The following is a 24,554-nucleotide window of genomic DNA, read 5'->3' on the forward strand; positions in this document are numbered from 1 at the left end:
CCAAATGCGTAGGAATTGTGGGGGGGAGGGGCTTAAGGATGCCAAATCAAAAAAAATTTCCTCTCTTGGGGGGTATCCTGAGGTTATTCACCTAAGTAGCCCCGCACATACTGAGACTTCAGAGAAGGAAACCCCAATCTTGACTTCCCTGCCCCTGCTTCCTTTTTCCCTTCCCCCCACCTTGTTTGTTTTGGGTTGTCTCACTAGATATCCCAGTACCAATTCAGTGCACCACCCTCCTGCAACTTGCTCACTCCCCAGGCTCAATAAGTCCCAAAGGTCATAATCTTTTTTTGCTTTTTCAGAGTGGTAGTCTTAAACAGATATTTTATTGATGTATTTAGAAAAGTGGAACAATAAAGGGAGAGAGTTGCGCCCTTCACAACCCCTGGCAACCTAGAGACGTAGTAAAAAGTTGCATATACACTTTTCTTACACATATCCTCACACATTCTCTGAAGCATCCAAGAAGAAAAGCAAAATAAGGCCTCAGTGGTGACAGTCATTAGAAATGGAGATAGGGTAGGTAGAGAAAATAGCACTTACTTCCCAGAATTACTTTTCCTACTTCTAGCCCTTTGCTCCAGCAGCTCTTACCTCCTCTAAGGCACTGGGTCAGCGGCCAGGAGGGGTATGTAACACCTCCGATCAAAGGGGAGCAGGTGCCTGGGTGGACGTGTGCAATGCATGTACCTGTGTGTGGCTTCAGAAGGCATAGTCAGGGTTGTGATCCAAGACATGGAGAGGTGGAGGGAAGGATTTTTTGTGGTAACGAGGCCAAGGGATGGGTGTGGAAAGGGGTTTAGAAGGTGGTTCTGGAGAGTAGATGGTTCCATTTCACTTTCTCATGGAGCAACATGGACATGGACACGGTGCCAGGCATTGCTGAGCACGCCTCGCAGGTTCCAGATTGGGGCCACTGTGTCTGGCTGAACATTGTAGCTGTCATCTACAGCCTTACAAACGATGTTCAATTCTTTCTTCCCAGCTGGCACAGGGGCTTGCAGCTGCCATAGCCGCCAGGCCCAGGCCTTTCGGGCACGCTGTTCCTCTCTATCCAGCTCAGCCACCTGCCAGGTTAGGCCCCCATCCAGAGACACATCCACCCTGACCACAGCTCTTCCTCCACCACTCCATGCATAGCCTTTGACAGTCACCTCCCCTGACTCTATTGTCTCTCCATCTTTGGGCTGTGTGATGGCTGACTGGACAGGAAGTTCCTGAATAGATGGAGCCGAGTCAAAATCTACAGTGTCCCAGTCCACACATGGAGAGAAGCCTTTGTAGTCCCGCCGCTGCCAGTGGCTGTAACTTTCCTCTGGTTCCACGCTCACTTTGCCCAGCCATTTGACATGGCGGGCACCCACCACACCAGGAACCACTACCCGCACAGGGAAGCCATGGTCACGAGGCAGAGGCTGCCCATTCATCTCATATGCCAACAGGACCTCAGCTTCAGGGTCCATGGCCCGAGCCAGAGGGATGGATGCTCCATAGGCAGTCCCTGTGGGGTCTGAGTCCAGTCCCTCAAAGCAGACATGGGCCTCAGTTTCAGAGAGCTGGTGACCAGCCTGGGCTAACACATCACAGAGCCGTGCCCCAGCCCAGCGTGCAGTGCTAATGGCCCCTGCACTCCACTCCAGACCTCTTACTTCTTTGAACCGAGTCATCTCAGAGCGCCGGTTGCCAGCACACTGCAGAGTGACAGTGATCTCGTGCTTGGGGAACTGGTACAAGTCATCCAGGGATAGGCACAGTGACTGACCCCCAGGTGGCCCTACTACATGTAGGCGATAGGTGTCTGGGTCAAGGTTAGGTACAGGCAAATGATTCCGGGTGAAGAAGATAGGGTTGGGTGTGATGTAGTTTTCTGTCAGCAGCTCAGGGGGGGGCTCCGCATTAAAGGGGCGCTGGCTGTTGACCTTCAGGGCTGGGTGACGTATAGGATCATCAGCGTAAGGGTCAGAGGTCTTCAAGATGGAGGCTGCCTTGTCATCGGGGCTCAGCTCCCCAATCTTGTACTGAGCCAGTATCTCTCGCACGTGGGACTGGTTGTGAACAGCATAGAGGGCCCAGAAGGGCTCTAGAGGACCTCCGGCTGCTAGCATCAGCTTTGATGGACCCCCTGGGTGTAGGTCCACAAATTCTGTGACATCAAAGACCTCAGAGCCCAAAGTCACCCAGATCCCAGTCTCAGGGCTGCTGTGGGATCTCACTTCCTCCCTTGTGTATAGGCGTGGTGATTCCTCAGCAGCCTGCAGGCAGGGCAGGGGTGAGGCAAAAGGGAACAAAATGTTAAGAAGAAATCACTCACTTCACCCTGACCCAACCCACAAAGTTGTGGCCACTGGGAAATGGAGGTAACAAATTCCATCTCTACTGTGCATGAAGCAGTGTCACCGTGGGCTCTGTGATAAAGCCTGGGTTGCCTGGGCAGCTCACTATGGCCCCTTTGTTCTGACAGTGAAGTCCCTTCCTTCCCTACTTACCCTGCACCGGTGGTCATGATAGGCCAACACTGCACCAAGCCCTAGAAGAGTCCCCATTACTCTCCATCCCCTGGTGCTGGAGTTATCACCAGAGATGGCATGGCTGGAGCACTGTGGCTGAAATGAATCGTTCGTAGAGCAGGCCCGAATGCAGAGCCTTGAAGGGGCTGACTTGAGTCTGGAAGAGAGAGAAGTCTTCTTAGTAGCACACTTCTGATCATAAGAAAGGGCTAGGGAAGGCCTGGGGTGTACCTCTCCCAGGTTAGCCATTGGTTTCTTCAGTTGGGACTTAGTTTCTCAGGGATGGGTGGGACAAGTGGGACATGGCTTTCCCTTTCCTCCCTGGCCACTACCTCAACCATCTTAATCTGGCAGATAAGAGTCATAAAGGTACAGGGAGTAGGAGATATGGGCTAGGAACTGGATGGCCTACCTGTAGGCCTGTCGGAGCCCTGGGACCACAGTTCTGTGCAGCAGCAGCATTACGGCAGACCTAGGATAGGAGGAAGATTCCAGGATCAAGACAGGGAGTCCTACATCAGGGATGAGATTAGGGTAGCTTGAGGGAATGGGTGGGAGGAGGACACAGAGATCAGCTAGGAGCTCTCTGGACAAATGGGTAAGACTTTTTCTGTGGTAATGAGGCCAAAGAATAGAAGTGGGGGTCCAAATGGGCCCTTAGAGAAAACTTGGAGAACTTCGGAGACAGAATATGCTGACAGGATGGAAAGGAATGGGGGCCGGGAGAGAGTCTCCTAGAATCACCTGTCTCCCATCCTCCACTCTACTTTGTCCACTACAGAGAACAATGGGGGCCAGGGCCTAAAGGGCAGAAGCCAAAAGTCTACTGTCCAGTTTGCCAGTTTATTATTATTATTAATTTATTTATTGTTTATTTTATTTTTGGCTGTGTTGGGTCTTCATTTCTGTGCGTGGGCTTTCTCTAGTTGCAGCGAGCGGGGGCCGCTCTTCATCGCGGTGCGCAGGCCTCTCACTGTCGCGGCCTCTCTTGTTAGCGGCCTCTCTTGTTACGGAGCACAAGCTCCAGACGTGCGCAGGCTCAGTAGTTGTGGCTCATGGGCCTAGCTGCTCTGCGGCATGTGGGATCTTCCCAGACCAGGGCTCGAACCCGTGTCCCCTGCATTGGCAGGCAGATTCTCAACCACTGCGCCACTGGGGAAGCCCTTGCCAGTTATTTCTGAAGTCAGCAGAGGACAACTGCGGGGTGTACTCACTTAGAGACAAAAAGGTGAAAAAAGAGTGGGAGGTGAAGGAGCTCGGATGCTGGAGTCAAACTGCTTTGCTTTTATAAAACCAGTCCTGCCCTTAGCCAGCCCTGCTCCTGGGCAGGATACCAAGCCTCTCTGAACTTGTGTCCTCATCTATGAAATGAGATCTACCTAGCAGAGAGGCTGTGATGAACAAACAAGTAATAGCATTATCATTGAAGGCTTTTCCCTCCACCCACCCTAAAAAAATAAAAATTGAACCTGGCTGGGAACTGGACCCCAATCTGGACCAACCCCAACCTCTACCTTGTCTATGCCATTCCAGTGAGCTCAGCAAATTGAGGAGTTAATGGCCAGGATGTCAGGGGATGGGCTAGAGAAGGAAGAGGGTAATTTTTCTGCTCTGGCCTGCAGCAGTTTCTTCCTTACAGCACTGAGCAGATCACCGACCCCAGGAGGGCCAAAGCAGGGAGGAGTGAGAAGAGTCAGAACTGCTGATGAGATGCTAAAGAGGGGTGCCGGCACAGAAACTGCGAGGAAGCTAGGAATAGGAGCAGAGTCTGCATTTTACTCCTGGGCCTTGGGACCCTCACTCTCCCTCCCACTTTCCCTCAATCCCAGCAGCCCACTATAACCAGACTGGAGCAGTGCAGGTAGAGCTGACTTGTAGGTGAACTCGGTCAGCCCAGTGTCCCAGGTTTGGGAGAGGCAGTCTTCTGCTGCAAAACGGAGGCCACCCCCTTGTGCGGGTGGTGGCCAGTCACTCCGCAGGGTCACTTTGGGTAGAACATGGATATGTCCAGCACCGGGGCCCACGCACCCGGTTCCATGTCACTGCCCAACAGCTGGCCCAGGAGTGTCTTGTAGCAACGCCCCGCCGCGGCCCAGGAGCACAAAGCTAGCGGGAGTGGAGGCAGGTACTGGCAGTTTTGCTGTCCTTAGAATTCGGAGCACTCCTGGGTGCCAAGACCGCCACCGCCGCCGCCCAGGTTACTAACCCTGCTTCCTCCTCTTCCCTTTCCCGGCCCCAGCCTCCTTACCCAGCTCGGCGTCCGCACTGTGGCTCTTTTACCCGCTCAGCGCCCAGCGGCTGCCGGCGAAGGGGCGGGGCCTGCGCCGTGACGTTGTGCCGGAGTAAAGGACCACTCTCTCCCCTCGGCTCGTCCCCCAGCCATTGGCGGGCGGCGGGCCGCCTCCCAGCTGTTGTGCCCGCCTCCTGGAAGCCGAGGCAGGCGGCGCGCCACCTGGGCTCGGAGCTAGGACGGGCTGTTTTTGCTTCCATCCCCGCCAGACGAGGAGTGGGACCTCATGATGTCCGGAACCCGGGCAGTGGGAGGTGATGAGGACTCCAAAGGTTGGGCTGAGAGATGTCCCCGACCCGCCCCACCAGCTGAGACACAAGGTGCTTTCACTAGAGGCCTCGGGATCCAGCAGGCTTTCTCCCGGTGGTGAACTCCGTCTCTAACCTATTTTTTGACAAACGCCTGTGTTGCAACTACAACAGCCCTGTTTGCCTTTTAGAGAAAACAAGATCAAGCGCTCAATTCTTTTATGTCCAGGAATGAGATCAGAAATGGGGCCTAAAATGGTGGTTCAAAGCCTTCGAGATCCCTTGGACCAGCTGCATTTCTCCTCAAATTATAGAACCAACAACACTAAACAGACATCTTTTTAATTTTGCTTAGTTGTCAATTTATTTTAAAAAGTCGTCACTTGACATTTTAACGCCCCAAAGTAGGAAGATTGTAACTGCTCATGTCAGAATAAAGGATACTAACAGAAATTGTTTGCTATTACCCTTTTATCATTTGGTGTGGGAGTGAAAACTTGTCATTGGCTAGCTGTGGACCCGGGGCAAACGTATCCACACTGCCCTCTAGAGACTAGAAGGTTGAGTTACAACCTTACTTTAAGTGAAGATCATTTACCCTGCCTTTCTGCTTTCCTAAACTGAACTAGAAGAGCTTTTTACTAGGAATGAAGAAGCCGTGGGGGAGTCCTAAGAGATATACAGTAAGGGGAATTGACAGTGAAAAGGTGATTTTGGCTCTAAGGTTTTTGGAAAAAGAAAGATTCCCAACTCAACTGTGTACAGTTAAATCATCGGAGAGGCCTGACGCCCAACCTATCCTACCCAGGATACAGAGAAGTCAGTTAAGGACCGTCTGAAGCCATGGGATGAGACTTCTGCCCAATAACAGTGTCACCCTACATAAAGCCACACACATGCTTTATATAATTGACGTTTAAATCTCAAATTTTCTTCATTTTACAGAAGAATCTGAGGCAGAAAGCAGCTAGGTAACTTGATCAAGACCACAGCTGGTAAATTGTCAGAGATGGGACTGAATTCCAGGCTCTGTCTTTCCTGTCCTTCAGATTCTTTGGAATTCAAAACTCCTCCTGCAACCATACCTAATCTTTTCTCTGTATCATTCCCCCCCACCCACTTCCACTTAGACTTTGAGGGACTGAAGGCTTCAAGTACAGCAAGAAACGAGCAGAATTTCCTGTTGAAATTTTCCTGTTGGGGTAGAAGCCACATGATCAATCAATAATGTTAACTCAGTGATGTTTAAAAAACTTTCTTAGGTCATGGACCCCTTTGAGATACTAATTAAGGCAGTGGGCCCTCTCCCTAGAAAGCTGCACATAGATATTTGCATAATACTTCAAAGTATTCACAAATATCACCTCTCCCTCCAATCTCATCAATTGTCTGCCCAGAGGTCCACAGACCACCACCCCCTTCCATGTATACAATGTTAGGATGGCCTAAAAAAATAAGCTAGGAACAGATTTGGTGAGCTCTCTAGTGGCCTGGGAACAGGAGTGATTAAACAGCAATAAAGGGCCTATTTTCCAAATTGGGTTATCTCACTATTCAAGAAAATATTAATGAGAACAAGGAGGTACCAGGATGCAAGGGAGGGTGTGTTTCTGATTCAATAAAACATTACTGGGTTGCCTTCCAAATTTCTAGTAACAGACAGAGAAGTAGCAAAAAAAAAAAAAAAAAAAAAAAAAGCAACACTCCAATACACTTTTTTTTTCTCCTTTTTTACTTACATTAAATACATTGGTAAATCAGCAGTCGCATTCTGTTACCACGATTGTTATGTTGGGAGAGGAAGAAAGGGGAAAAAAGGCAAATGCTTTCTTAGAAGCAAAAAAAAAAATCAGAAGAAAAAAATGAAGAGCTGGGAAATAAAAACTAAGATTCCCTAAGCCCAACAGAGCTCAAAGGAAAGCAGAAGAGCTAATAGGAAGTAGAAGGAAGGCAGCAGATAGGCCCAGAAGCTAAGGCCAATCCTGTTCCTAAGGGGAGGGGAGAAGAAGCCTGGAGAAATGGTTTCCCAGCCCCAAGGCAACGAAACATCTTCACTACTGCTCCATGGGGAAAACTACACAGAGAAAGAACTTCATTTCTAAGAAACTTAAGAGAGCCATCGTAGTTCTTCCACTTGTAAGGATGCACTGGCTGCTCTAGGGGGCTAGTGGGTGCTGGGGAAAGGAGGGGAAAATGTGTATGTGTTTCAGGGCCATGGGAACTAAGGCTGCCCCTGGTAAAGGAAGGGAATTTAGGTGTAAGTGGAAGAACCTAAGCTGGGTCCTTCAGAATCTCAGCTTCATGGATTTCTCAGCTTCTCTGGGACAGAAGGCAGTCTGCAAGCCAAAAGGGCAGAAAGGTTCAATCCTAGGTCACTATGGCCTCTCCTCTCTTATTCCCCCCAATCTCCTCAAAACCCTGGGCTAGAACAAGAAGGGATTTAGAGTTCTCTCTTGCCTTGATGGCTTCCCAAACACATCTTAAAATACCTGATGAGGGATGTGAAGAGAGACTAGAGATTTAGAAAGGACCAACATCCTCTGGTGATGTGAGACAGCTGTGAGGGACCTTCAGTGCCAGTCGTTCCCTGTCCACAGGAACAGGTATTATATTAGGGGGCCACAAGTAGGCCTCTGTGGTACTACCCCCCCTAGTGGTACGTGGATTAAACCACTGGTTGCATGAAGGATGGGTTTGGGGGGTAAGCATGGAGGGACCAAACTGAAGATACTGACAAAGGAGAAAAGAAATAGGGCCTGATGGGAGGTGGGGAACAGAACAGACTGTACAGTGGGAATAAAGGTCATACCTATTTACAGGGAAGTAGAAAAGACATGGTAATGGGTGGATCAAATTGAATGGGAACCCTGGGAAAGGACAGAAAACTCCTCCCTCTTGCTGACTCCTCTTCACTCCCCTACAACGGCCTATGCTATCCTGAGACTGCTCTCCAGTTGCTCAGTTAATTCCTCAGGAAAGGTAAACCTATACCCAAGAGTTAGGCTGCCAAGAATATAGGTGAAGTAACAATCAGAGTTGGAGGAAGCTAGCAGTGGAGACTGGGCTTGAGTAGCTGCCACCGGTACTGTTCTCTACAGCCCCTCCCCTAACCTCATATACACCTCGGATTCCACTTAATTAAAAGTTAAGAGGGCAGGTAAATCAATCAAAACCCCCATAAAACAAGTATCACAACTGAACTACCATCAATTAAAGTGCAAACTGCAGGGGGATATCGTGGCTGGGGCTGAGGCCATCTGAAGGCCAGAAAGAAAAAAAATGCATATGTGTAAGTCAGAGGATGGGTGTTAGAAACTGGTCCCTCCTCCATTTAGATCACAGCAGAGCCAAAGATGCAGGCAACCAGTGAAGATTCTTTGGAGGACTCTGGGGTCCAGAATCTCCCCCACTATGGGGGAGAAGCTACCTAAGAGGCTGGGTGAGGGGAAAGTAAGCCTTAGAAGAGTTCCTGAGCCACAGATGACACTGCATCTCCACCTCTTCCACCTCTGCCCAGTTAGCTAACAAGATTCCAACCTGGTGCCTGAGAGCTTGCCTTCACATTCTCACCTCTACCTAGAAACATCCTCCACAAGGCCAACTCAGTGTTTTCAAATATGAGAAACTCCAACCAAATAAAAACAAAAAGGAAATGTTTCCTTACTCCCCCTTGCTCTGAGCCTTACTTTCCCCCAGGTCCTTAATGTGACTGAACTGGAAACCTCCTTCCTCACTTCCTGGGTTCACTACCCTCTCCATCCTGGGGAGAGGAAGAAAAGGGGATCAAGAAGAGAGACTGACCAAAAGCAGAAGGGGAAGAGGCAGGAGACAAAAAAAGAGTTTTCTGAAAAAATGGGGAGGAGGAGGAAAGATAATTAAGGTCACTGTCTTGCACCTATAATACAAAGTGAAGAAAGTTTGTTTTGGAAGGTAAGTCCTGGGGGATCTGACCCCCAAGCCCCAGAGCAGGGGTAGGAGGCCAGTGGCAACAGCTGCCTGGTGTTGTTGCTGAAGCGTTAAAAAGTGCCATGACGGAGCTGTCAAGAGGCAGCCCTTGGGAGCCAGGGCCCAGTGTGCTGTTACCGTAGGGGCTGTGTGCTGAGCGGTGGGGATGGAGGTTATTTCTGAGCTCTCGTGCTAGCTCCATACTTGTTTGCCGCTAGCCACCCCCTCAGTTGCTACAACACTGGCTCTTGTTCTGCTGGGACTGCTCATGGAGATCCACACCCCGGCTTCGGCCTGCTGCACCCCCCAGATTCTGGGGTTCACTCTTTGGCAACTTCTTAGCTAGAGATAAAAACAGAAGGGAACAAAGTATGGTAGATTTTACTCATCCCCCCAGAAAAAGACTATTGGGGGAAAGTGGAAATGCGAGAAACTAAAAGAATGTTCCGAAGAGGGGAGGGTTCATTGTAAACTACATTGAAGACGAGGGGGCTCAAACTGCAGCCAAAGGATGGAGGTCACAATGGAAAGTTAAGGTATTTCCACACCTGAAGTTTTCATAAGAGGAGACGCTCCCATTTATCCTTATGACTTGGGTTAGTCATCTTGCCTAGAGGCAAGGGAAAACACACAGGAAGACCTTAGGCTGCTCTGACCTTACCTATTGCCAGGAAGAGATCGTTCACGTTCATAGCTGTCTTGGCTGAAGTCTCCATAAACAATAAGCTGTTGTCATCTGCATACGCCTGGGCCTCCTGCAAGGGGTGGGGTGTACTGGTACTCAGACTGTAGGGCAGGAACAAGTACTGCCTTTCCACTCCCACGTAGCACCAGAGCTAGACAATATCCTAGGTTCCCTCCCCTTAACTGCCCCTCTGAGCCAGCTGGCCCTGGACCCATATTTTGGAGGTGACTCCCTCAAGGGATAACCCATGGTCTAAAGCACTTAATCCAACAAATAGATGTCAGGAATCTTAATTACTGGGGAGGAGGTAAGTTGGTTGGGGGCTTTTGGGTTCTGACACTTGAGTATCCCTTACCTCAAATTCAACTGCTCCCTCCTTCCTCTTTTCATACTGGTACCCCCACAGCTGGTACTGGTACTTCCCTACCCCTCTGCTCTGGAATTTTCTTCTGACTCCTCTAAAATCTCCTGGCTGGCATTAGGGTCACAGTGTTGCTGTATTTAACTTGGTGCAGAACTGGGGAATGAGATGATGAATGTCCTGAGATGAGATTTTCAGAAAGGGCAGGTTTGGTAAAAAGAGGTCCCAAGCACAGAGGGAGTGTGTCAGAGAGGGACTCTGTGGCCACCTTACTTCGTACTCCACCATGCGCTTGTTGGCCAGGTCAGCTTTGTTCCCCGCCAGGGCAATAACGATGCTAGGACTGGCCTGTCGCTGTAGTTCCTTTACCCATGTCTTTGCTCGGGCGAAGGTTTCCTAGGAAAACACAAGGATGAGAATGAGTAGGCTGGCTCATTCAGCCTACCGACTGCCAATCCAGGCCCATCAACTTCAAAGCCCAGTCTCAAAACTCACCTCTTCTAAGCAGCCTTCACTCACTGAAACCACCTGTCTCTGGTAATTCATTACCTGTCTTCTCAGCACTTGGAAGCATAATCTGTATTCTTATTTTGCTATTTCAAGAACAAGTTTTCTCTCCCCCACCTATTTTAATTCCTATAAATAAAAGCAAGGACAATCTTCTCAGCCCACTTACCTGATTAGTAATGTCATAAACCACAATTGCAGCTTGGGCACCTCTGTAGTACATGGGGGCCAAGCTATGGTATCGCTCCTGCCCAGCTGTGTCCCAGATCTCAAATTTGACTGTTGTGTCATCTAGACAAACAGACTGGGTGAGGAAGGCCGCTACGAATAAGAGAACAGAGAAGTTGTTGTAAGTGGGAGGATGCATGGGAACATCCCACCCTCCTTCAAAATATCTCTACTTTGGGTCTAAGACAAGTCACCACCCAGGCCATTCAGCTACAGGAAAGGTTTAGCATTCTCCTCCTTACACACAAGAAAGGTTTAGCATTTTCCTTCAGATCTTGGAACCAGAATTAAGCCTGCTCTTGGCTAAGTCCTCCCTGCCAGAAGTTTCTCTAGCTAAGGAATGGGGGAACATCATAAACTCTGAGGGACAGAAAGAACTGGCACTTATACCAGAGTCATCCCTCTTCTAACCAAAATAGAGGAGTAAGAGATAATGACGGAGATAATAAGCTTCAGATAAAAGTCACATCAAGAACTGATTAGAGGGCTTCCCTGGTGGCGCAGTGGTTGAGAGTCCGCCTGCCGATGCAGGGGACACGGGTTCGTGCCCCGGTCCGGGAAGATCCCACATGCCGCGGAGCGGCTGGGCCCGTGGGCCATGGCCGCTGGGCCTGCGCGTCTGGAGTCTGTGCTCCGCAACGGGAGAGGCCACGACAGTGAGAGGCCTGCGTACCGCAAAAAAAAAAAAAAAAAAAAGAATCCGCCTGCCAATGCAGGGGACACGGGTTCAATCCCTGGTCCGGGAAGCTCTCACATGCCGCGGAGCAACTAAGCCCGTGTGCCACAACTACTGAGCCCACACTTTAGAGCCTGTGAGCCACAACTGAGCCCGCCTGCCACAACTACTGAAGCTCACGCGCCTAGAGCCCGTGCTCTGCAACAAGCAAAGCCACTGCAATGAGAAGCCCGCGCACCACAACAAAGCGTAGCCCCCGCTCGCCGCAACTAGAGAAAGCCTGCACGCAGGAACGAAGACCCAACACAGCCAAAAATAAATAAAAAAACAAAAAAAACAAAAAACTGATTAGACAATTTTAAAGCCTGTTGTGAGGTCCCACCATCATCAGTATTATTTGGCTGTTACTTTTTCATATTACCTCTGCTGGTCAAAGTACATATTTCCAAGGTGACTTGGAAATAAGTCACCCCCCCAATAAAAGTGGGGAAGGAGTTAACATGGGAGTTCTCATAAAAGACCCTTTATTGAATTACCACCCTATTTTGGGGTAGTGGCAAAGGGAAGGTAGCAAAGGTGGGAAAAGCAGATTCCTTTACGTTTTGTATTTAGTTCTAACCTCTATTTTACCAGATATGTGCATCAGGATCAGCTAAGGAGCTTTTCCAAACATACATGTCTACACTGCCACCAACCTCACTCTACCTCCAATACTAATCAGCAGATCTAGGGTAGGGCCCAAGCATGCATAGGATGAAAATGCTCCCTAGGTGATTCTGATGTACATCTCTGATTATGAGCCACTGCCCCAAACCAATCCTGCTCAACATGACACTCAACTGAACTTCACTGGCATTAAGATGAGAGTGGGAGGAGGAAAACAGATTAAAAAATTAGTGGTTTTCTTGGTGCTCAAAGGCCAACCTTTCTAACTTTCTTCTAGGAAGTAAGAGGATGAACATGGACTTGCTTTTGGGCATTATGGCAATTTTTTTTGTTTCTTAAAGGATTTCCATTCCAGGGAGCTAAGAGGGCCAGCTCCACAAACAGATCCCTAGATCTCCCTTCAAAAGCCCTTCTAAGCATTGAAACTCTTCTCTCCCTGAAGTACTCACCTCCAATGGTGCTCTCCTGGTACTCGTGGAACTGCCCTTTGACAAAACGTAATACCAGGCTAGACTTCCCCACTGCAGATTCACCCAGCAGGACCAATTTGAACTGGCATATTTTGCTGGCCTGGGGCTGCCCATTGGGCCTGGCTGTGCTTCTGCTAGTCATGGCTAGATTATCAGAATGGGAAAGGGTAGAGGGAGGGGGATGCCACAGAGCGGCAGAGGGGGGAGGGGGGAGGGGAGGGGACTTCCAGGCTTCAACAGTCCTGCAAGAAAAAAAGGAGGTAAAATTAAACACAGGGCCATTACAGCTGCAGTCACTTTTTAGAAAAAGGACAGAATCTCTTCATTTCTTTGCTCCTATGGGGACTTAACTCTTACAATCACCCACCATTAAAAGGTTACACCACTGAGAGGGTCCCAGGCACCTGACACTCACTGGTAAGAGTGGGGAACAGTAAAATAAGAATTGCATCTAAAGTAGAGTGTGCTGAAATGGAGAGACTGAAAACCATGTGAGAGTAGTTTTTAATCTCCCAATCATTCCCCACCAGGTCTTCAAAGAACAGCATATTGATCAACTTTTAGTTGGCTTGAAGAGCACCCAGATCCACCCAAAAGTACCCTAGATCCCTACTATCTCCTTGGTGTCCTGGTGCTGTCCTTTTTTTATCCCCTCTTTTTTCTAGCTTTCAAAATGAGAAATTCACTCTAGGGGTATGGGATAAGAGTCACCCATCCTAAGAGTAGAGGGATAGCTTCTGGTTCTATATCCTTCTTACACGACCATTTCTGAAAATTGACATTTCTGAAAATATAACCAGGGTCCAATGATCAGAAAATCCATCCTTTCTCATTTCTGATCAAAGGTAATAGAGAGGGCTTCCCTGGTGGCGCAGTGGTTGAGAGTCCGCCTGCTGATGCAGGGGACATGGGTTCGTGCCCCGGTCCAGGAAGATCCCACATGCCGCGGAGCAGCTAGGCCCGTGAGCCATGGCTGCTGAGCCTGCGCGTCCGGAGCCTGTGCTCCGCAACGGGAGAGGCCACAAGAGTGAGAGGCCCGCGTACCGCAAAAAAAAAAAAGGGTAATAGAGAAACAGACCACATTAAGTATTAACTCTTTCACTTTTCTTCTGCCACCTCTCCAAGTCTGAAAATCTATTAAGTCTGAGTCAGTAGGCCTGACTTACTCTCAACTTGCAGCTGTCTTCCTGGTGCCTAGGGATTAGACTACCCTCCACACTGAAAGGGCCTAACAGCTGTAGCCCTCTAAGTTAGAGGCAGAGAAAGAAGGTGTACCTTCTAAACACATGCGGGAATCTCCGGTAGATGGTATAGGGGATAAGTCTTCAAGCAATAAATACTTGATGAAAGAATAAAACTGAACCACCTTCTCTACCTTCCAAGCGGCTAGGAAAGCTGGTGGTGGAGGAGGAGACAGAGAGAGAGAGAAAGTTGGGACTTTGAGTGTCCAATCATCCAAACCTGAATATATTTCATCATCCTGACTCTGGCGGGAAAGGAACTGTGAGATTCAAAGAAGTGTTAGCATGATCACAGCATGTAAACCTATCCCCAAAACCTAAGCGTTGCTTGGATTATACTTTGCTTGTTCAAATTAATCTTTCCCTTCTCCAAGGTTGATTCTAGTGACTCCATAAACATCATACTCTGTGACATATACGGGGAAACATTATTTTTTCACTATAGCAAATTGCTTTGGGATCAAATCAGGGTTAAAAATATCTGCAATCCTAGTAAAGACAGAAAAACCATACAGGTGGAGGTGTAGAGGAACAAAGGCTGTGGAGTCCAATTCACTGGATTTATTTTATAGTTCTGATTACTAGCTTTAAATCTTTGGACAATTTACTAAATCTACCTGTGCATTTGTTTCCTCATCTGTAAAATGGGATAATAGCCTATTGAGTACCTAATTCATAAGGTTGTTGTGAGGATTAAATGAGATAATACAAAGAACTCAAATATTTGACAAAAAGTGCTATATCAATGAATATAAAGGTACTAATCATTACTAATATGATATCAAGAAAATTTCTCTGCTGAGCCTTACCTTCCACCTTTTTAAAAAAAATTTATTTAGTTAATTTATGTATTATTTTTGGCTGTGTTGGACCCCCGGTGCTGTGTGCGGGCCTTCTCTAGTTGCAGCAAACGGGGCTTCTCTTGTTGTGGAGCACGGGGTCCAGGTGTGCAGGCTTCAGTAGTTGTGGCACGCGTGCTCAGCAGTTGTGGTGCACAGGCTTAGCTGCTGCGAGGCATGTGGGATCTTCCCGGACCAGGGCTTGAACCCGTGTCCCCTGCATTGGCAGGCGGATTCCCAACCACTGTGCCACCAGGGAAGCCCTCACCTTTATAAAATGGAAAAAATACCTACCTCATAGAGTAGCCCTGAGGATTAAGTGAAACATTTGTGTAACATAGTATTAACGAATAGTAAGACAGGTATTGTTGGGCTTCCCTGGTGGCGCAGTGGTTGAGAATCTGCCTGCCAATGCAGTGGACACAGGTTCGAGCCCTGGTCTGGGAAGATCCCACATGCCACGGAGCAACTAGGCCCGTGAGCCACAACTACTGAGCCTGCACGTCTGGAGCCTGTGCTCCCAACAAGAGAGGCCGCGATAGTGAGAGGCCCACGCACCGCGATGAAGAGTGGCTCCCGCTTGCTGCAACTAGAGAAAGCCCTTGCACAGAAACGAAGACCTAACACAGCCAAAAATAAATAAATAAATAAATTTTTAAAAATAAAATAAAAAATGAAAAAAAGAAACTGCCAAAGTGTTTAAAAAACAAAAAGACAGCTATTGTTATTTAATGACCCTGATTCACAGAAAAGATCAATTTAATATATTAAAGGATATCTCAATATTAGTTGTTATCAATATATGCCTAAAGAGCAGCCATGATATGAAAGAGGTAGAGAAAAAAAACAGGAAAAAAAAAGTGTAAAGAGGAAAGAGGAAGTTAACGGAGAAATGAGATTGAAATGAGAACGCAGACAAATCCCAAAGTAGACCAGAGGACTGTAAGAAATTACTCTGATCCTACTGGGTATTTTGTAGTCCCCTAGGCCACGGAGTCCCAAGAATCCAGATATACATGTGCCACTTTGTGATGAAGTTTTCACTGGTCTGTGATGAAATGATTAAATAAAAGTGATATATTGGGGACCTTCCTGGTGGTCCAGTGGCTAAGACTCCGAGCTCCCAATGCAGGGGGCCCAGGTTTGATCCCCGACCAGGGAACCAGATCCCGTGTGCCACAACTAAGACCTGATGCAGCCAAATAAATAAATAAATAAATAAATAAAAATATTGGGCTTCCCTGGTGGCGCAGTGGTTGAGAGTCCACCTGCCGATGCAGGGGACACGGGTTCGTGCCCCGGTCCGGGAAGATCCCACATGCCGCAGAGCGGCTGGGCCCGTGGGCCATGGCTGCTGAGCCTGTGCGTCTGGAGCCTGTGCTCCGCAACGGGAGAGGCCACAACAGTGAGAAGCCTGCGTACCGCAAAAAAAAAAAAAAAAAAGATATAGCAAGTTCTTCATAAAGCTAAATTTATTCATTTTAGGGGTTTCCTTTATAACAAGATTTCTAACTTATATTTTTTGTATCAGTTTTCCCTCAAAGGTAAATATGTATTTTTTGCATGGATAAACCTCTAAGACCTATTGTTAAAAGTTAAAAAAAAAGTTGGAGAACAAAACATGTGGTTGATCCTATTTCTATAAAACAAAGCAACATTCTGCAGAGAAAAAGGTATGGAAAGATATATACTCATCTGTTAACAGTGGTTACCTCCCTCTAAGGAGAGTGGGATTGAGGAAGACGGTATGTGAAGGACTCAGGTGTTTTCATTCCACATAATTCTTTCTTTTTAACAGGAAATATATATTTTTAAAGTTTCCTACATAACTTTAAAAAAAATTGCTTTTTAAAAAAAAATTACAAATAATGGTGTTGATAGGCAGTAGTAAGCTTTCTAAATATACTTATGTGGAAAAATAGAAACCCCCAAATTTAAATTAATTGGTCCATTAAATCCAAAATTCTGGGAACCAGTACTGCAAAAATCAGTATTAATTAGCTTCTTAACCACTAGTCACAGTTCTTTAGCTCTTTTCATCCTCAAGCCTTTAGAGCAGTGTTTCTCAAACTGTGGGCTGTAAGCCAATAGTGACCTTGAAATCACTTGCTGGATCATGATCAGTATATTTAAAAAAAGAAAAAATAAATAGAAAAAAATCAAATGGATTGCAAATAATAAGCATGAGAATAATTTTGTGAAAATGTTTCACTTGTGGGTGTATGTACATACACTGAATTATGATGTAAAAAAAATTTTTTTTTTAATGAGCCACAATCAAAAAAAGTTTAAAAAACATTGCTTTGGAGAGGCCTGAAACTGAAAGATGGGTTAGTAGGAAGTAGTCTCTGGCCAGCCTAAAAAAGCACTTCCAGGTGAAATTAAGATGAGGGTTTAATATAGCTCTCCAGGGGTCAGAGGTTCTCCAACCCTGCTACTAAAGTTATAGAGCAATTATGAAAATGGAAAGTTAAAGTCGACAGAGGCAGTCCTGAACAGTGGTAAGGGCTCTGGAATCTGCAGGCAAGCCTGAGTTTTATTCTCTGCTTTGCCAATTAACCCACTGTGATTTAGGCCACTCACTCCCTTTGCCTTTCTAAGCTTCAGTTTCCTTACCTATGAGGATCCGGGGATGGGGTAGGGAGTATAATAGGTGAAAGTAGTAAAAGGCAGAATTTGAATTCAATTCCAAAGTTCTGGGTACATTTAAGAAATGTGTTTCTCTTGGGGTTTCTCAGCATCTGCAAGAATTATTTTTATTTTTATTTTTTTTAAGAATTATTTTTTTTTAAAAAACACATTTATGGGGCTTCCCTGGTGGCGCAGTGGTTGAGAGTCCGCCTGCTGATGCAGGGGACACGGGTTCGTGCCCCGGTCCGGGAAGATCCCACATGCCACAGAGCGGCTGGGCCCGTGAGCCATGGCCGCTGAGCCTGCGCGTCCGGAGCCTGTGCTCCGCAACGGAAGAGGCCGCAACAGTGAGAGGCCCGCGTACTGCAAAAAACAAACAAACAAAAAAGACAAAAAAAACCATTTACGTAGTACTTCATATACATTGTTTCATAGGAAAAGAGGATAGGCCATCATAACTCTACACTTTACAACAGAAAACAGATTACACAATAAGAAAAAAACCTCTACAGATCATAAGCTGATCAAGTTTCCTTTAGGTTGACACACATACACTACACTCTTAAAAAACAACAGAAAAAAAGTTACTAGATTCTTCAACTTACTCCCTCACATTTCAAAGCATGTGATCCAAAGAGCAGAACACTAAGTTAGAGTGGACTGAATTCTCATCGGCAGACACGTCTCTCTAGGCCTGGGAAAACAGTAGGGAGTTGGAGAAGTGTGAAGATAGGAAACAGTTGGGAATTCCCTGACGGTCCAGTGGTTAGGACTCTGTGCTTCCACTGCCGCAGCCCGGGTTCAACCTGCAAGCTGCGCGGCACGGCCAGAAAAAAAAAAAAAAAAAAAAAAGAGGAAACAGTCACAGACACACGGATTGGTCACTAACCCCCACAGATAAGTCAACCCAGAGCCAATCGGCAAACTCTATTGAACTGTCAGAGATTAGTAACTATGAGGTTAGAGAAGACTATCTCCCACTCCAATGTTTCAGCTCAAGAATATGTCCTACCCTCTCTGTTCACAGTAATTGATGGGCTGCCCATCTCTGTGCCTTGATCTTTAATCCCAACATGTTAATAAGGGTATCATGTTTCTTACGCAATAGCTAGACTCTCAAAAGATCAGGGGTACAGAAATGGAATAATACATATAAGATTCAATTGATTTCTCCCCTATTCTAGCAGTGATTTTTTTTGCTACCAGTTGACAGTGGTAAAATGATCCATCCAAAGGCAAAAAATAAATCACAGCCAACCAGTCAAGTGGTGTGATGATTATTACCTTCAAACCTGAGGCAAAAAAAGGGAGGTTTTTCTTCCCTTCAACACTTTCAGTTCAGATGAGAAGAAATGACAACTTCCCTCAGAAGTGCAGCCCCACAAGAATGGCTTATCAAATGACCATTAACTGGGCCTCCCTGGTGGTGCAGTGGTTAAGAATCCACCTGCCAATGTAGGGGACACGGGTTCTAAGCCCTGGCCCGGGAAGATCCTACATGCCGCGGAGCAACTAAGCCCGTGAGCCACAACTACTGAGCCTGTGCTCTGAGCCCACGTGCTGCAACTACCAAAGCCCATGAGCCTAGAGGCCGTGCTCCGCAATAAGAGAAGCCACTGCAATGAGAAGCCCACGAGCCACAACGAAAAGGAGCCCCCGCTCACTGCAACTACAGAAAGCCGGCGTGCAGCAACGAAGACTCAACGCAGCCAAAAATAAATAAATAAATAAAATAAATTTATATTAAAAAAATGACCATTAAGGAGAATTAAGGCATGACGTCATCAGTCTATTGGGGAAGGGAGAGGTGGAGGATGAGGGGCAAGTTCTTTAGTGTGAGCAGCTCTCCCAGCAGCACAGGGAAATATGAATAGGAAAGGTTTCTTAGGGACTTTCCTGGCAGCCCAGTGGTTAAGACTCTGAGCTTCCACTGCAGGGGGCACGGGTTCAACCACTGGTTGGGGAACTAAGATCCCGCAAGCTGTGTGGCCAAGAAAAAGGAAAGGTTTCTTAGCCTGCCGAAACCTGAGGAATGGAGTCTGCCTAGGGCAAGACTCCATTCCTCAGATTCCTTCCCACTTGGTAGCTTTGGGTTCCTATGCCAACTATATATGAAGCCTCCAGAAGTCTGTCATCTACCAATAGAGACTGAGTTCAAGGCACAGAGCCACTGGAGTCTAGCCCCCTCCCAAATGTTAGCCCTCTCCCAAATGTTAGCCCTGTAAGTTCAGTTTGCCAGATAAGAGGCAGTTTAGAGGTCATCTAGTCCAGTCTATATTTTACAGAGAGGAAACTGAGGCAAATAAAATGAACCAGCTTGCCAGGTGTTATCACACAGCCAGTTTTCACACAACTGCTTAGTAGCAAGTCTCCTTCTAGCAAGTACTCTCAGCCAGGTACTCCTGCTCCTGTTATACCACTATACCTCTTCAGGAAGCAGGAGATGCTGAACTCTGAACTGAAATCCAAAGAAGGCACCAGGACAGGAACACGAGCTTAGATTGGATAGTTTCTGCTTCTATTCAGTTTAGATAAGTACTTCCTTTGGGACTGAAAACAAGTTAGGAAGGCCCAGGCCTTTGCTGGGAACTGGAATCTACTCCCATATCCTTCTGACAGAAGGACTCACTCATTACTGTGCTTCTCTAAAAGGTCTTGACCAACTCCTGCCAGGACAGTTGAAACAGAAGCGATTCAATGGAAGGTGCTAGGAAAGCAATGGTAATTTCTGCAGAATTCAATGGGCTGTGGGATTAATGTGAGATTTACTGAGCTGGGAAGACAGAGCAGAAGCCAGTAAACACCTTCAACTCTCCAACTTTGTTTAGACCCCAAATTACCAAAATCTTAAACTGAATTCCACTACTTGGCTCATTGTGTTGATCCAATGTTAACCAATGAGTCACAGGCTTAAATGAGAGTCCTTCCACTTCACCCTCTCCCTTTTATTTCCCCAAGAGGCAAAAAAAGCATACTTATCTCTTATCAGCATGGTACTGCAAACTCCCTATTATTGACCTATGAAAGACTGGAATGCCTTTCCCCACTTTGTCTGCCTAGCAAACACCTAATGTGTCTTTTAAAGCCAAGCTCAAATGTCACCTTCTCTGTGAAACTGCATACTTACTCTCTCACCCCAGCAGAATTCATCACTGCTTCCTCTAGGATCCCACAGTATTAAAACTGTATCCTTGGGAATTCCCTGGCTGTCCAGTGGTTAGGACTCAGTGCTTTCACTGCCAGGGCCCGGGTTCAATCCCTGGTTGGGGAACTAAGATCCCACAAGCCGTGTGGCACGGGCAAAAAACAAAAACAATCAAACAAAAACCCTGTATTCTTATCACAGCATTTATTACATTATTTGACTTAATTGTTTGTGTCTGTCTGTTCTGCTAAACTATGAACTTCTCAAAAAGTGTGACTATTTTTTATGTCATCTTGAATCTCCAGAGCAGAGCACAATGCCTGGTCCCTAGTAGCTGTTCATTAGTTAAGGCCAAAGCAATCCTGCTTCCTTCCTCCATCTACTCCTCCCCTTCTGTGCCATCTAAATAGATTCTTACTCAGTTCCATTTGGGAATGTTTTTAACAGGCCAGTTCTCCCTCTTGCCTCTTTGTGATCTCCCCTGGATGGAGGGGCCTCTTGGGACCCAGCCCACAAGGTACTGTTGCAACTCACATGGGCTAACTGCTTTTCCTGTCACCCGTTACTATACCTCAGATGGCCTAATCACACCAAATATGCAGCCCTCCCACCGTAACACTGAGGCAACTGTGGCTAAAAACAAAGTTCTCTGAATCTTCAGTTGATGTTAAATGTTCAAAAAACTTCGGATCATTATCTCTATTAATTCCTGAACTTCAGAAACACAAGTTTAAAAAAAAAAAAAATCATACTACCACTCTGACAAGGTACCCACTGCCCCTCAACAGAAACTACAACCTGGCCCAGAAATCTGCATACACTTTGCTCACCTGGGTAGCTCCTTATTCAGCTCAGTTACTGTTGAGTCAGTGACTAAATCTTTCCTAAAACATTCTTGGGAAGTGGGAGTGTATTGTGTAGGGTTTCAAGGTATCCCTCCTCCAAGACGGCTGTTGCGTTTCCTTATTTTAAATTCAATGTCTCACACTTAGGTTACTTTCCAACCTGAAATGCCTTAGGACTAGGGAGCAGGCTATACACTTGCTTCTCCTACCCCATGTCTCCTCATAAGTCAAATTCGTATCAATGTGCACAAACAAGTAAACTATAAAAGAGCAATCCTTGCTCCTGGGCAAAGTAAGAGTTAGAAGGGATGAGGTATGACTTCAAGGGCAATGGGAAAGTCCTCTTCTCCAAATATATTTTTGTAACTCCAGATCTATGTTTAAAATTCTATATTGATGATTTCCACTCCTTAGCTCCCTCTTTAAGAAGCAAAAACTCTTGGAAGGATTAATACTTTAAGTGACTATTTGTTATTTACACCTTAATATAGAACAATTCCAGATCAGTTTTTGAAAGAAGGCTTTGATTACGGGGAAGGTGGAAAAGACAAGAAGGGATGTATAGAAGAAAGAGACAGGATATCATCAGGATGTAGGAAATGGCAAAGCTTAGTGAGGATTTAAAAAACAAACACACACACACACATCTACACAACTTTCTCTAGGACTGGCTTTGCAGGAGAGAAAATAAAAGCTCCTGGGGGTACAATAATCAAGGTTTCTGAGGGCACTATATAAAGGCTGGGCACATCACAGGGCTTCTAAAGCCAGTAAGGACAAATTCAATTAATAAGGTGGTATATAAAATGTCCCAGCTGTGCTGAGGTTTAGAGGAAAACCAGTTTCAAAGCCAGAGAAATTTGGAAGCTTCTCATATCATTATAGAAAGACAGACACAGGGGCCCCTTAGGAGAACCATCATCTTCTTCTGGGATAATGAAGGGACAGTCATATAATCTGAACATGCAGAGACCATGAACCAGAAGACAGAAGTCCCAAATTCCTCACATTAGCAGAGATGCCAATAATTCTCCAAACAAAATCATTCACTTTAATGTTTCCTTCCTGCCCATAAAAGAGAAAGACGTTTTGGCCATCTATTTGGGCATTTCCTGGGATACCCAGTGCACAAGTGGGGTGTGTGCGTGTGTGTGCACATGTGTGCGTAAGGATGTGAGTGATAACCCAGACTACAGCTCTCTGCTTGTCTGAATTTGATAAAAGCAAGACAAAATGAACCGGGAAAGGAGCATAATAAATAACAGAGTATGGTCCCAGAAGGGAAAACTGGAAAGAATGAGAAACCAGAGCTTGGTGGGAACATGAAAACAGAATTGCCTTTGGTGGCACATCCCCCAAAGTGAAGTAAGATTAGTCTCATCTACTGTCTCTTATCTCTGACCTTTCTGGATGAAATGAGTGAGGTATATGTGGGAGGATCTACACTTTTTACACTTCTATAAAACTTGAATATTTTAAAATACGTACTTATTACTTTTCTAATTAAGAAGAAATGTATTTATAAAATACAGTGGTATAAAAGGTAAAAAGGAGGAAGTATAATAAGGGAAAATCCAATAAGCTCCAATCTATGGGGGGGACTAAGGAGGTCAGTAGACCGTTAAAAATATCTGGGAGGAGGGGATCCCTATGTCTTAGAAATCCATCTTCCTTTTCTCTACTCACCTCCTTTCCCAAGTGCCTCTCTGTTTGACCCAACTTTTTAATAGCTCAGAAACCCAGGCTCCTGAAGAGTAGACAAAGAACAGGGGTGATGCCAACCTTCTGGAATGGAATTTCTCATTCTTCCCCAAATCCCTTCCTCAGTGATATCACCTCATATTTCCAGGCTTGGTTCCACATAACCATTACCTGCCTGTGAAATACCCAAGCCTAAGTGCCACAAAAGTTTCACCAACTATGGTCAGGAGATCTCTGGATGGCTGGGGATCCCTAAGCCCAGTTCCAATGCAGAAAATGAGTCACTGATTGCCCACGTCTAGGTGAGAGATATGGTCTCCAGTACAGACCACATTATTAAGTAGGAAAGAAACGAACAAACATCCCCCAAATCTAACTTCTTAGCTTTTTCACAGGACATGAGAAACAGGAGGTTAGAAGAAACCCAGAGGCTGCAGCCTAAGCCAGCTCGAGGCGAGGCCAAGGGAAAGTGCAGGGGCTGAGTCTGGAATAGCCAAGAGCCACAGAAAAAAAAGTTACTTTTGTCTTCATTGGCTACCCTGGGAGTACCAAAAAACTTCAAGTTGCCACATCTCCACACTAATGGGAACAAAAGCGTGATTACTCGCGAGCCACAGAGCCTCCAGCCCACCCTTCAGCATTCCCAGAAGCTCCCATTACTGATGGGAGGCCCTGCTTCCACTGCCCCGGCTACCTGAGTCTTCTAGATTAGAAAAGCTTCCTTTGCTTGTCTCAGTTCTCCCGCACTGAACCCAAATCCCTCTCAGCTCAACTTTGGGGCACCCTAGTTATTTTTATAAGTCACTTTCCCTGAAAAGAATGCCTCTTACCCAGCTAAGAGCCCTTCCCTGGCCCTTCCAATGAGACCTCTCGAAAGAGCCCCAGCCCCGGTTCCCCTCCGGGCCCGGGCGCCGAATCTGACCCCTCCTTACCTCCGGGAGAATGGACTTACCTCACCCGCCGCCCAGTCCCTTTCCCCCAGTTCCTCCCTCTTCGGCGCCGCTCAATGAGGCCTGCCCCTGCCCGCACACGAGCCCCGGCCTCCCGCGCCGGCCCCCAGCCCGGCCGCCAACACCACCCGGCCGCCTCCCCGACTCACCAACTTCGGGCTCCCAGCCCGCCCGGCCCCCTCCTCAGCGCCCCCATTAGGCCTGCCGGGGCCCGGCCCCCTTCTCCTTTCTCTGGTGGGCCACTCTAACCCCTCGCAGAGGCCCAGACCCGCCTCTGCCCTCAGGCCGCACTCCTCTCCGGGGCGCCTCCGCCCCTGCCCTTGCGGGCTCCATCAGCCCGGTACCTGGGGATCCGTCTCCCCCGTCGGGCCCAAGCCTGTGTCGAACAGACAAACAGCTGCAGCTCAACCAAACCCTCCTGCCCCTCCTCCTCCTCCTCGCCCTGTGGCGGGGGCCCCAGCCAATTGCACGATTACCCGCCTACCATCCAGGGTGGGCTCTGCGCGTGCTAATCCGCCAATCCTCTGGAGAAAGGCAGTGCTGTCACCGAGGCGTAAGAGCAGAGGACTGGACAGGCGGTGCCCCAGGCCAATACAGAGAGGGAAACTTTGAAGAT

The 24,554-nt window shown here is 47.1% G+C and overlaps 2 protein-coding genes across 5 annotated transcripts; both read right to left on the minus strand.

The window, feature by feature from the left end:
• Nucleotides 1-297: 297 nt before the first annotated feature.
• SUOX (sulfite oxidase) lies at nucleotides 298-6,640 on the minus strand. The gene is made up of 4 exons (XM_032645120.1): nucleotides 4,759-6,640; nucleotides 2,923-2,982; nucleotides 2,490-2,667; nucleotides 298-2,255 (listed from the first exon to the last, which is right to left on the minus strand). The coding sequence occupies exons 1-4, from the start codon at nucleotides 4,998-5,000 to the stop codon at nucleotides 846-848; spliced, it is 1,890 nt and encodes a 629-aa protein (XP_032501011.1). The 5' UTR covers nucleotides 5,001-6,640; the 3' UTR covers nucleotides 298-845.
• A 121-nt stretch (nucleotides 6,641-6,761) lies between these two features.
• RAB5B (RAB5B, member RAS oncogene family) lies at nucleotides 6,762-24,384 on the minus strand. 4 transcript variants are annotated; one of them, XM_032645124.1, is made up of 7 exons: nucleotides 24,283-24,384; nucleotides 13,862-13,981; nucleotides 12,566-12,828; nucleotides 10,716-10,867; nucleotides 10,313-10,435; nucleotides 9,655-9,748; nucleotides 6,762-9,335 (listed from the first exon to the last, which is right to left on the minus strand). In XM_032645124.1, the coding sequence occupies exons 3-7, from the start codon at nucleotides 12,726-12,728 to the stop codon at nucleotides 9,220-9,222; spliced, it is 648 nt and encodes a 215-aa protein (XP_032501015.1). In that variant the 5' UTR covers nucleotides 12,729-12,828; nucleotides 13,862-13,981; nucleotides 24,283-24,384; the 3' UTR covers nucleotides 6,762-9,219. The 4 variants fall into 4 exon arrangements, with proteins under 4 accessions (XP_032501015.1, XP_032501016.1, XP_032501013.1 ...); XM_032645125.1 differs by lacking the exon at nucleotides 13,862-13,981 and having other exon boundaries at nucleotides 10,716-10,837; nucleotides 24,283-24,356; XM_032645122.1 differs by lacking the exon at nucleotides 13,862-13,981 and having other exon boundaries at nucleotides 24,283-24,353.
• Nucleotides 24,385-24,554: the final 170 nt, after the last annotated feature.

This window comes from Phocoena sinus, chromosome 10, assembly GCF_008692025.1.
Source record: "Phocoena sinus isolate mPhoSin1 chromosome 10, mPhoSin1.pri, whole genome shotgun sequence".
Lineage (NCBI taxonomy): Eukaryota > Metazoa > Chordata > Mammalia > Artiodactyla > Phocoenidae > Phocoena > Phocoena sinus.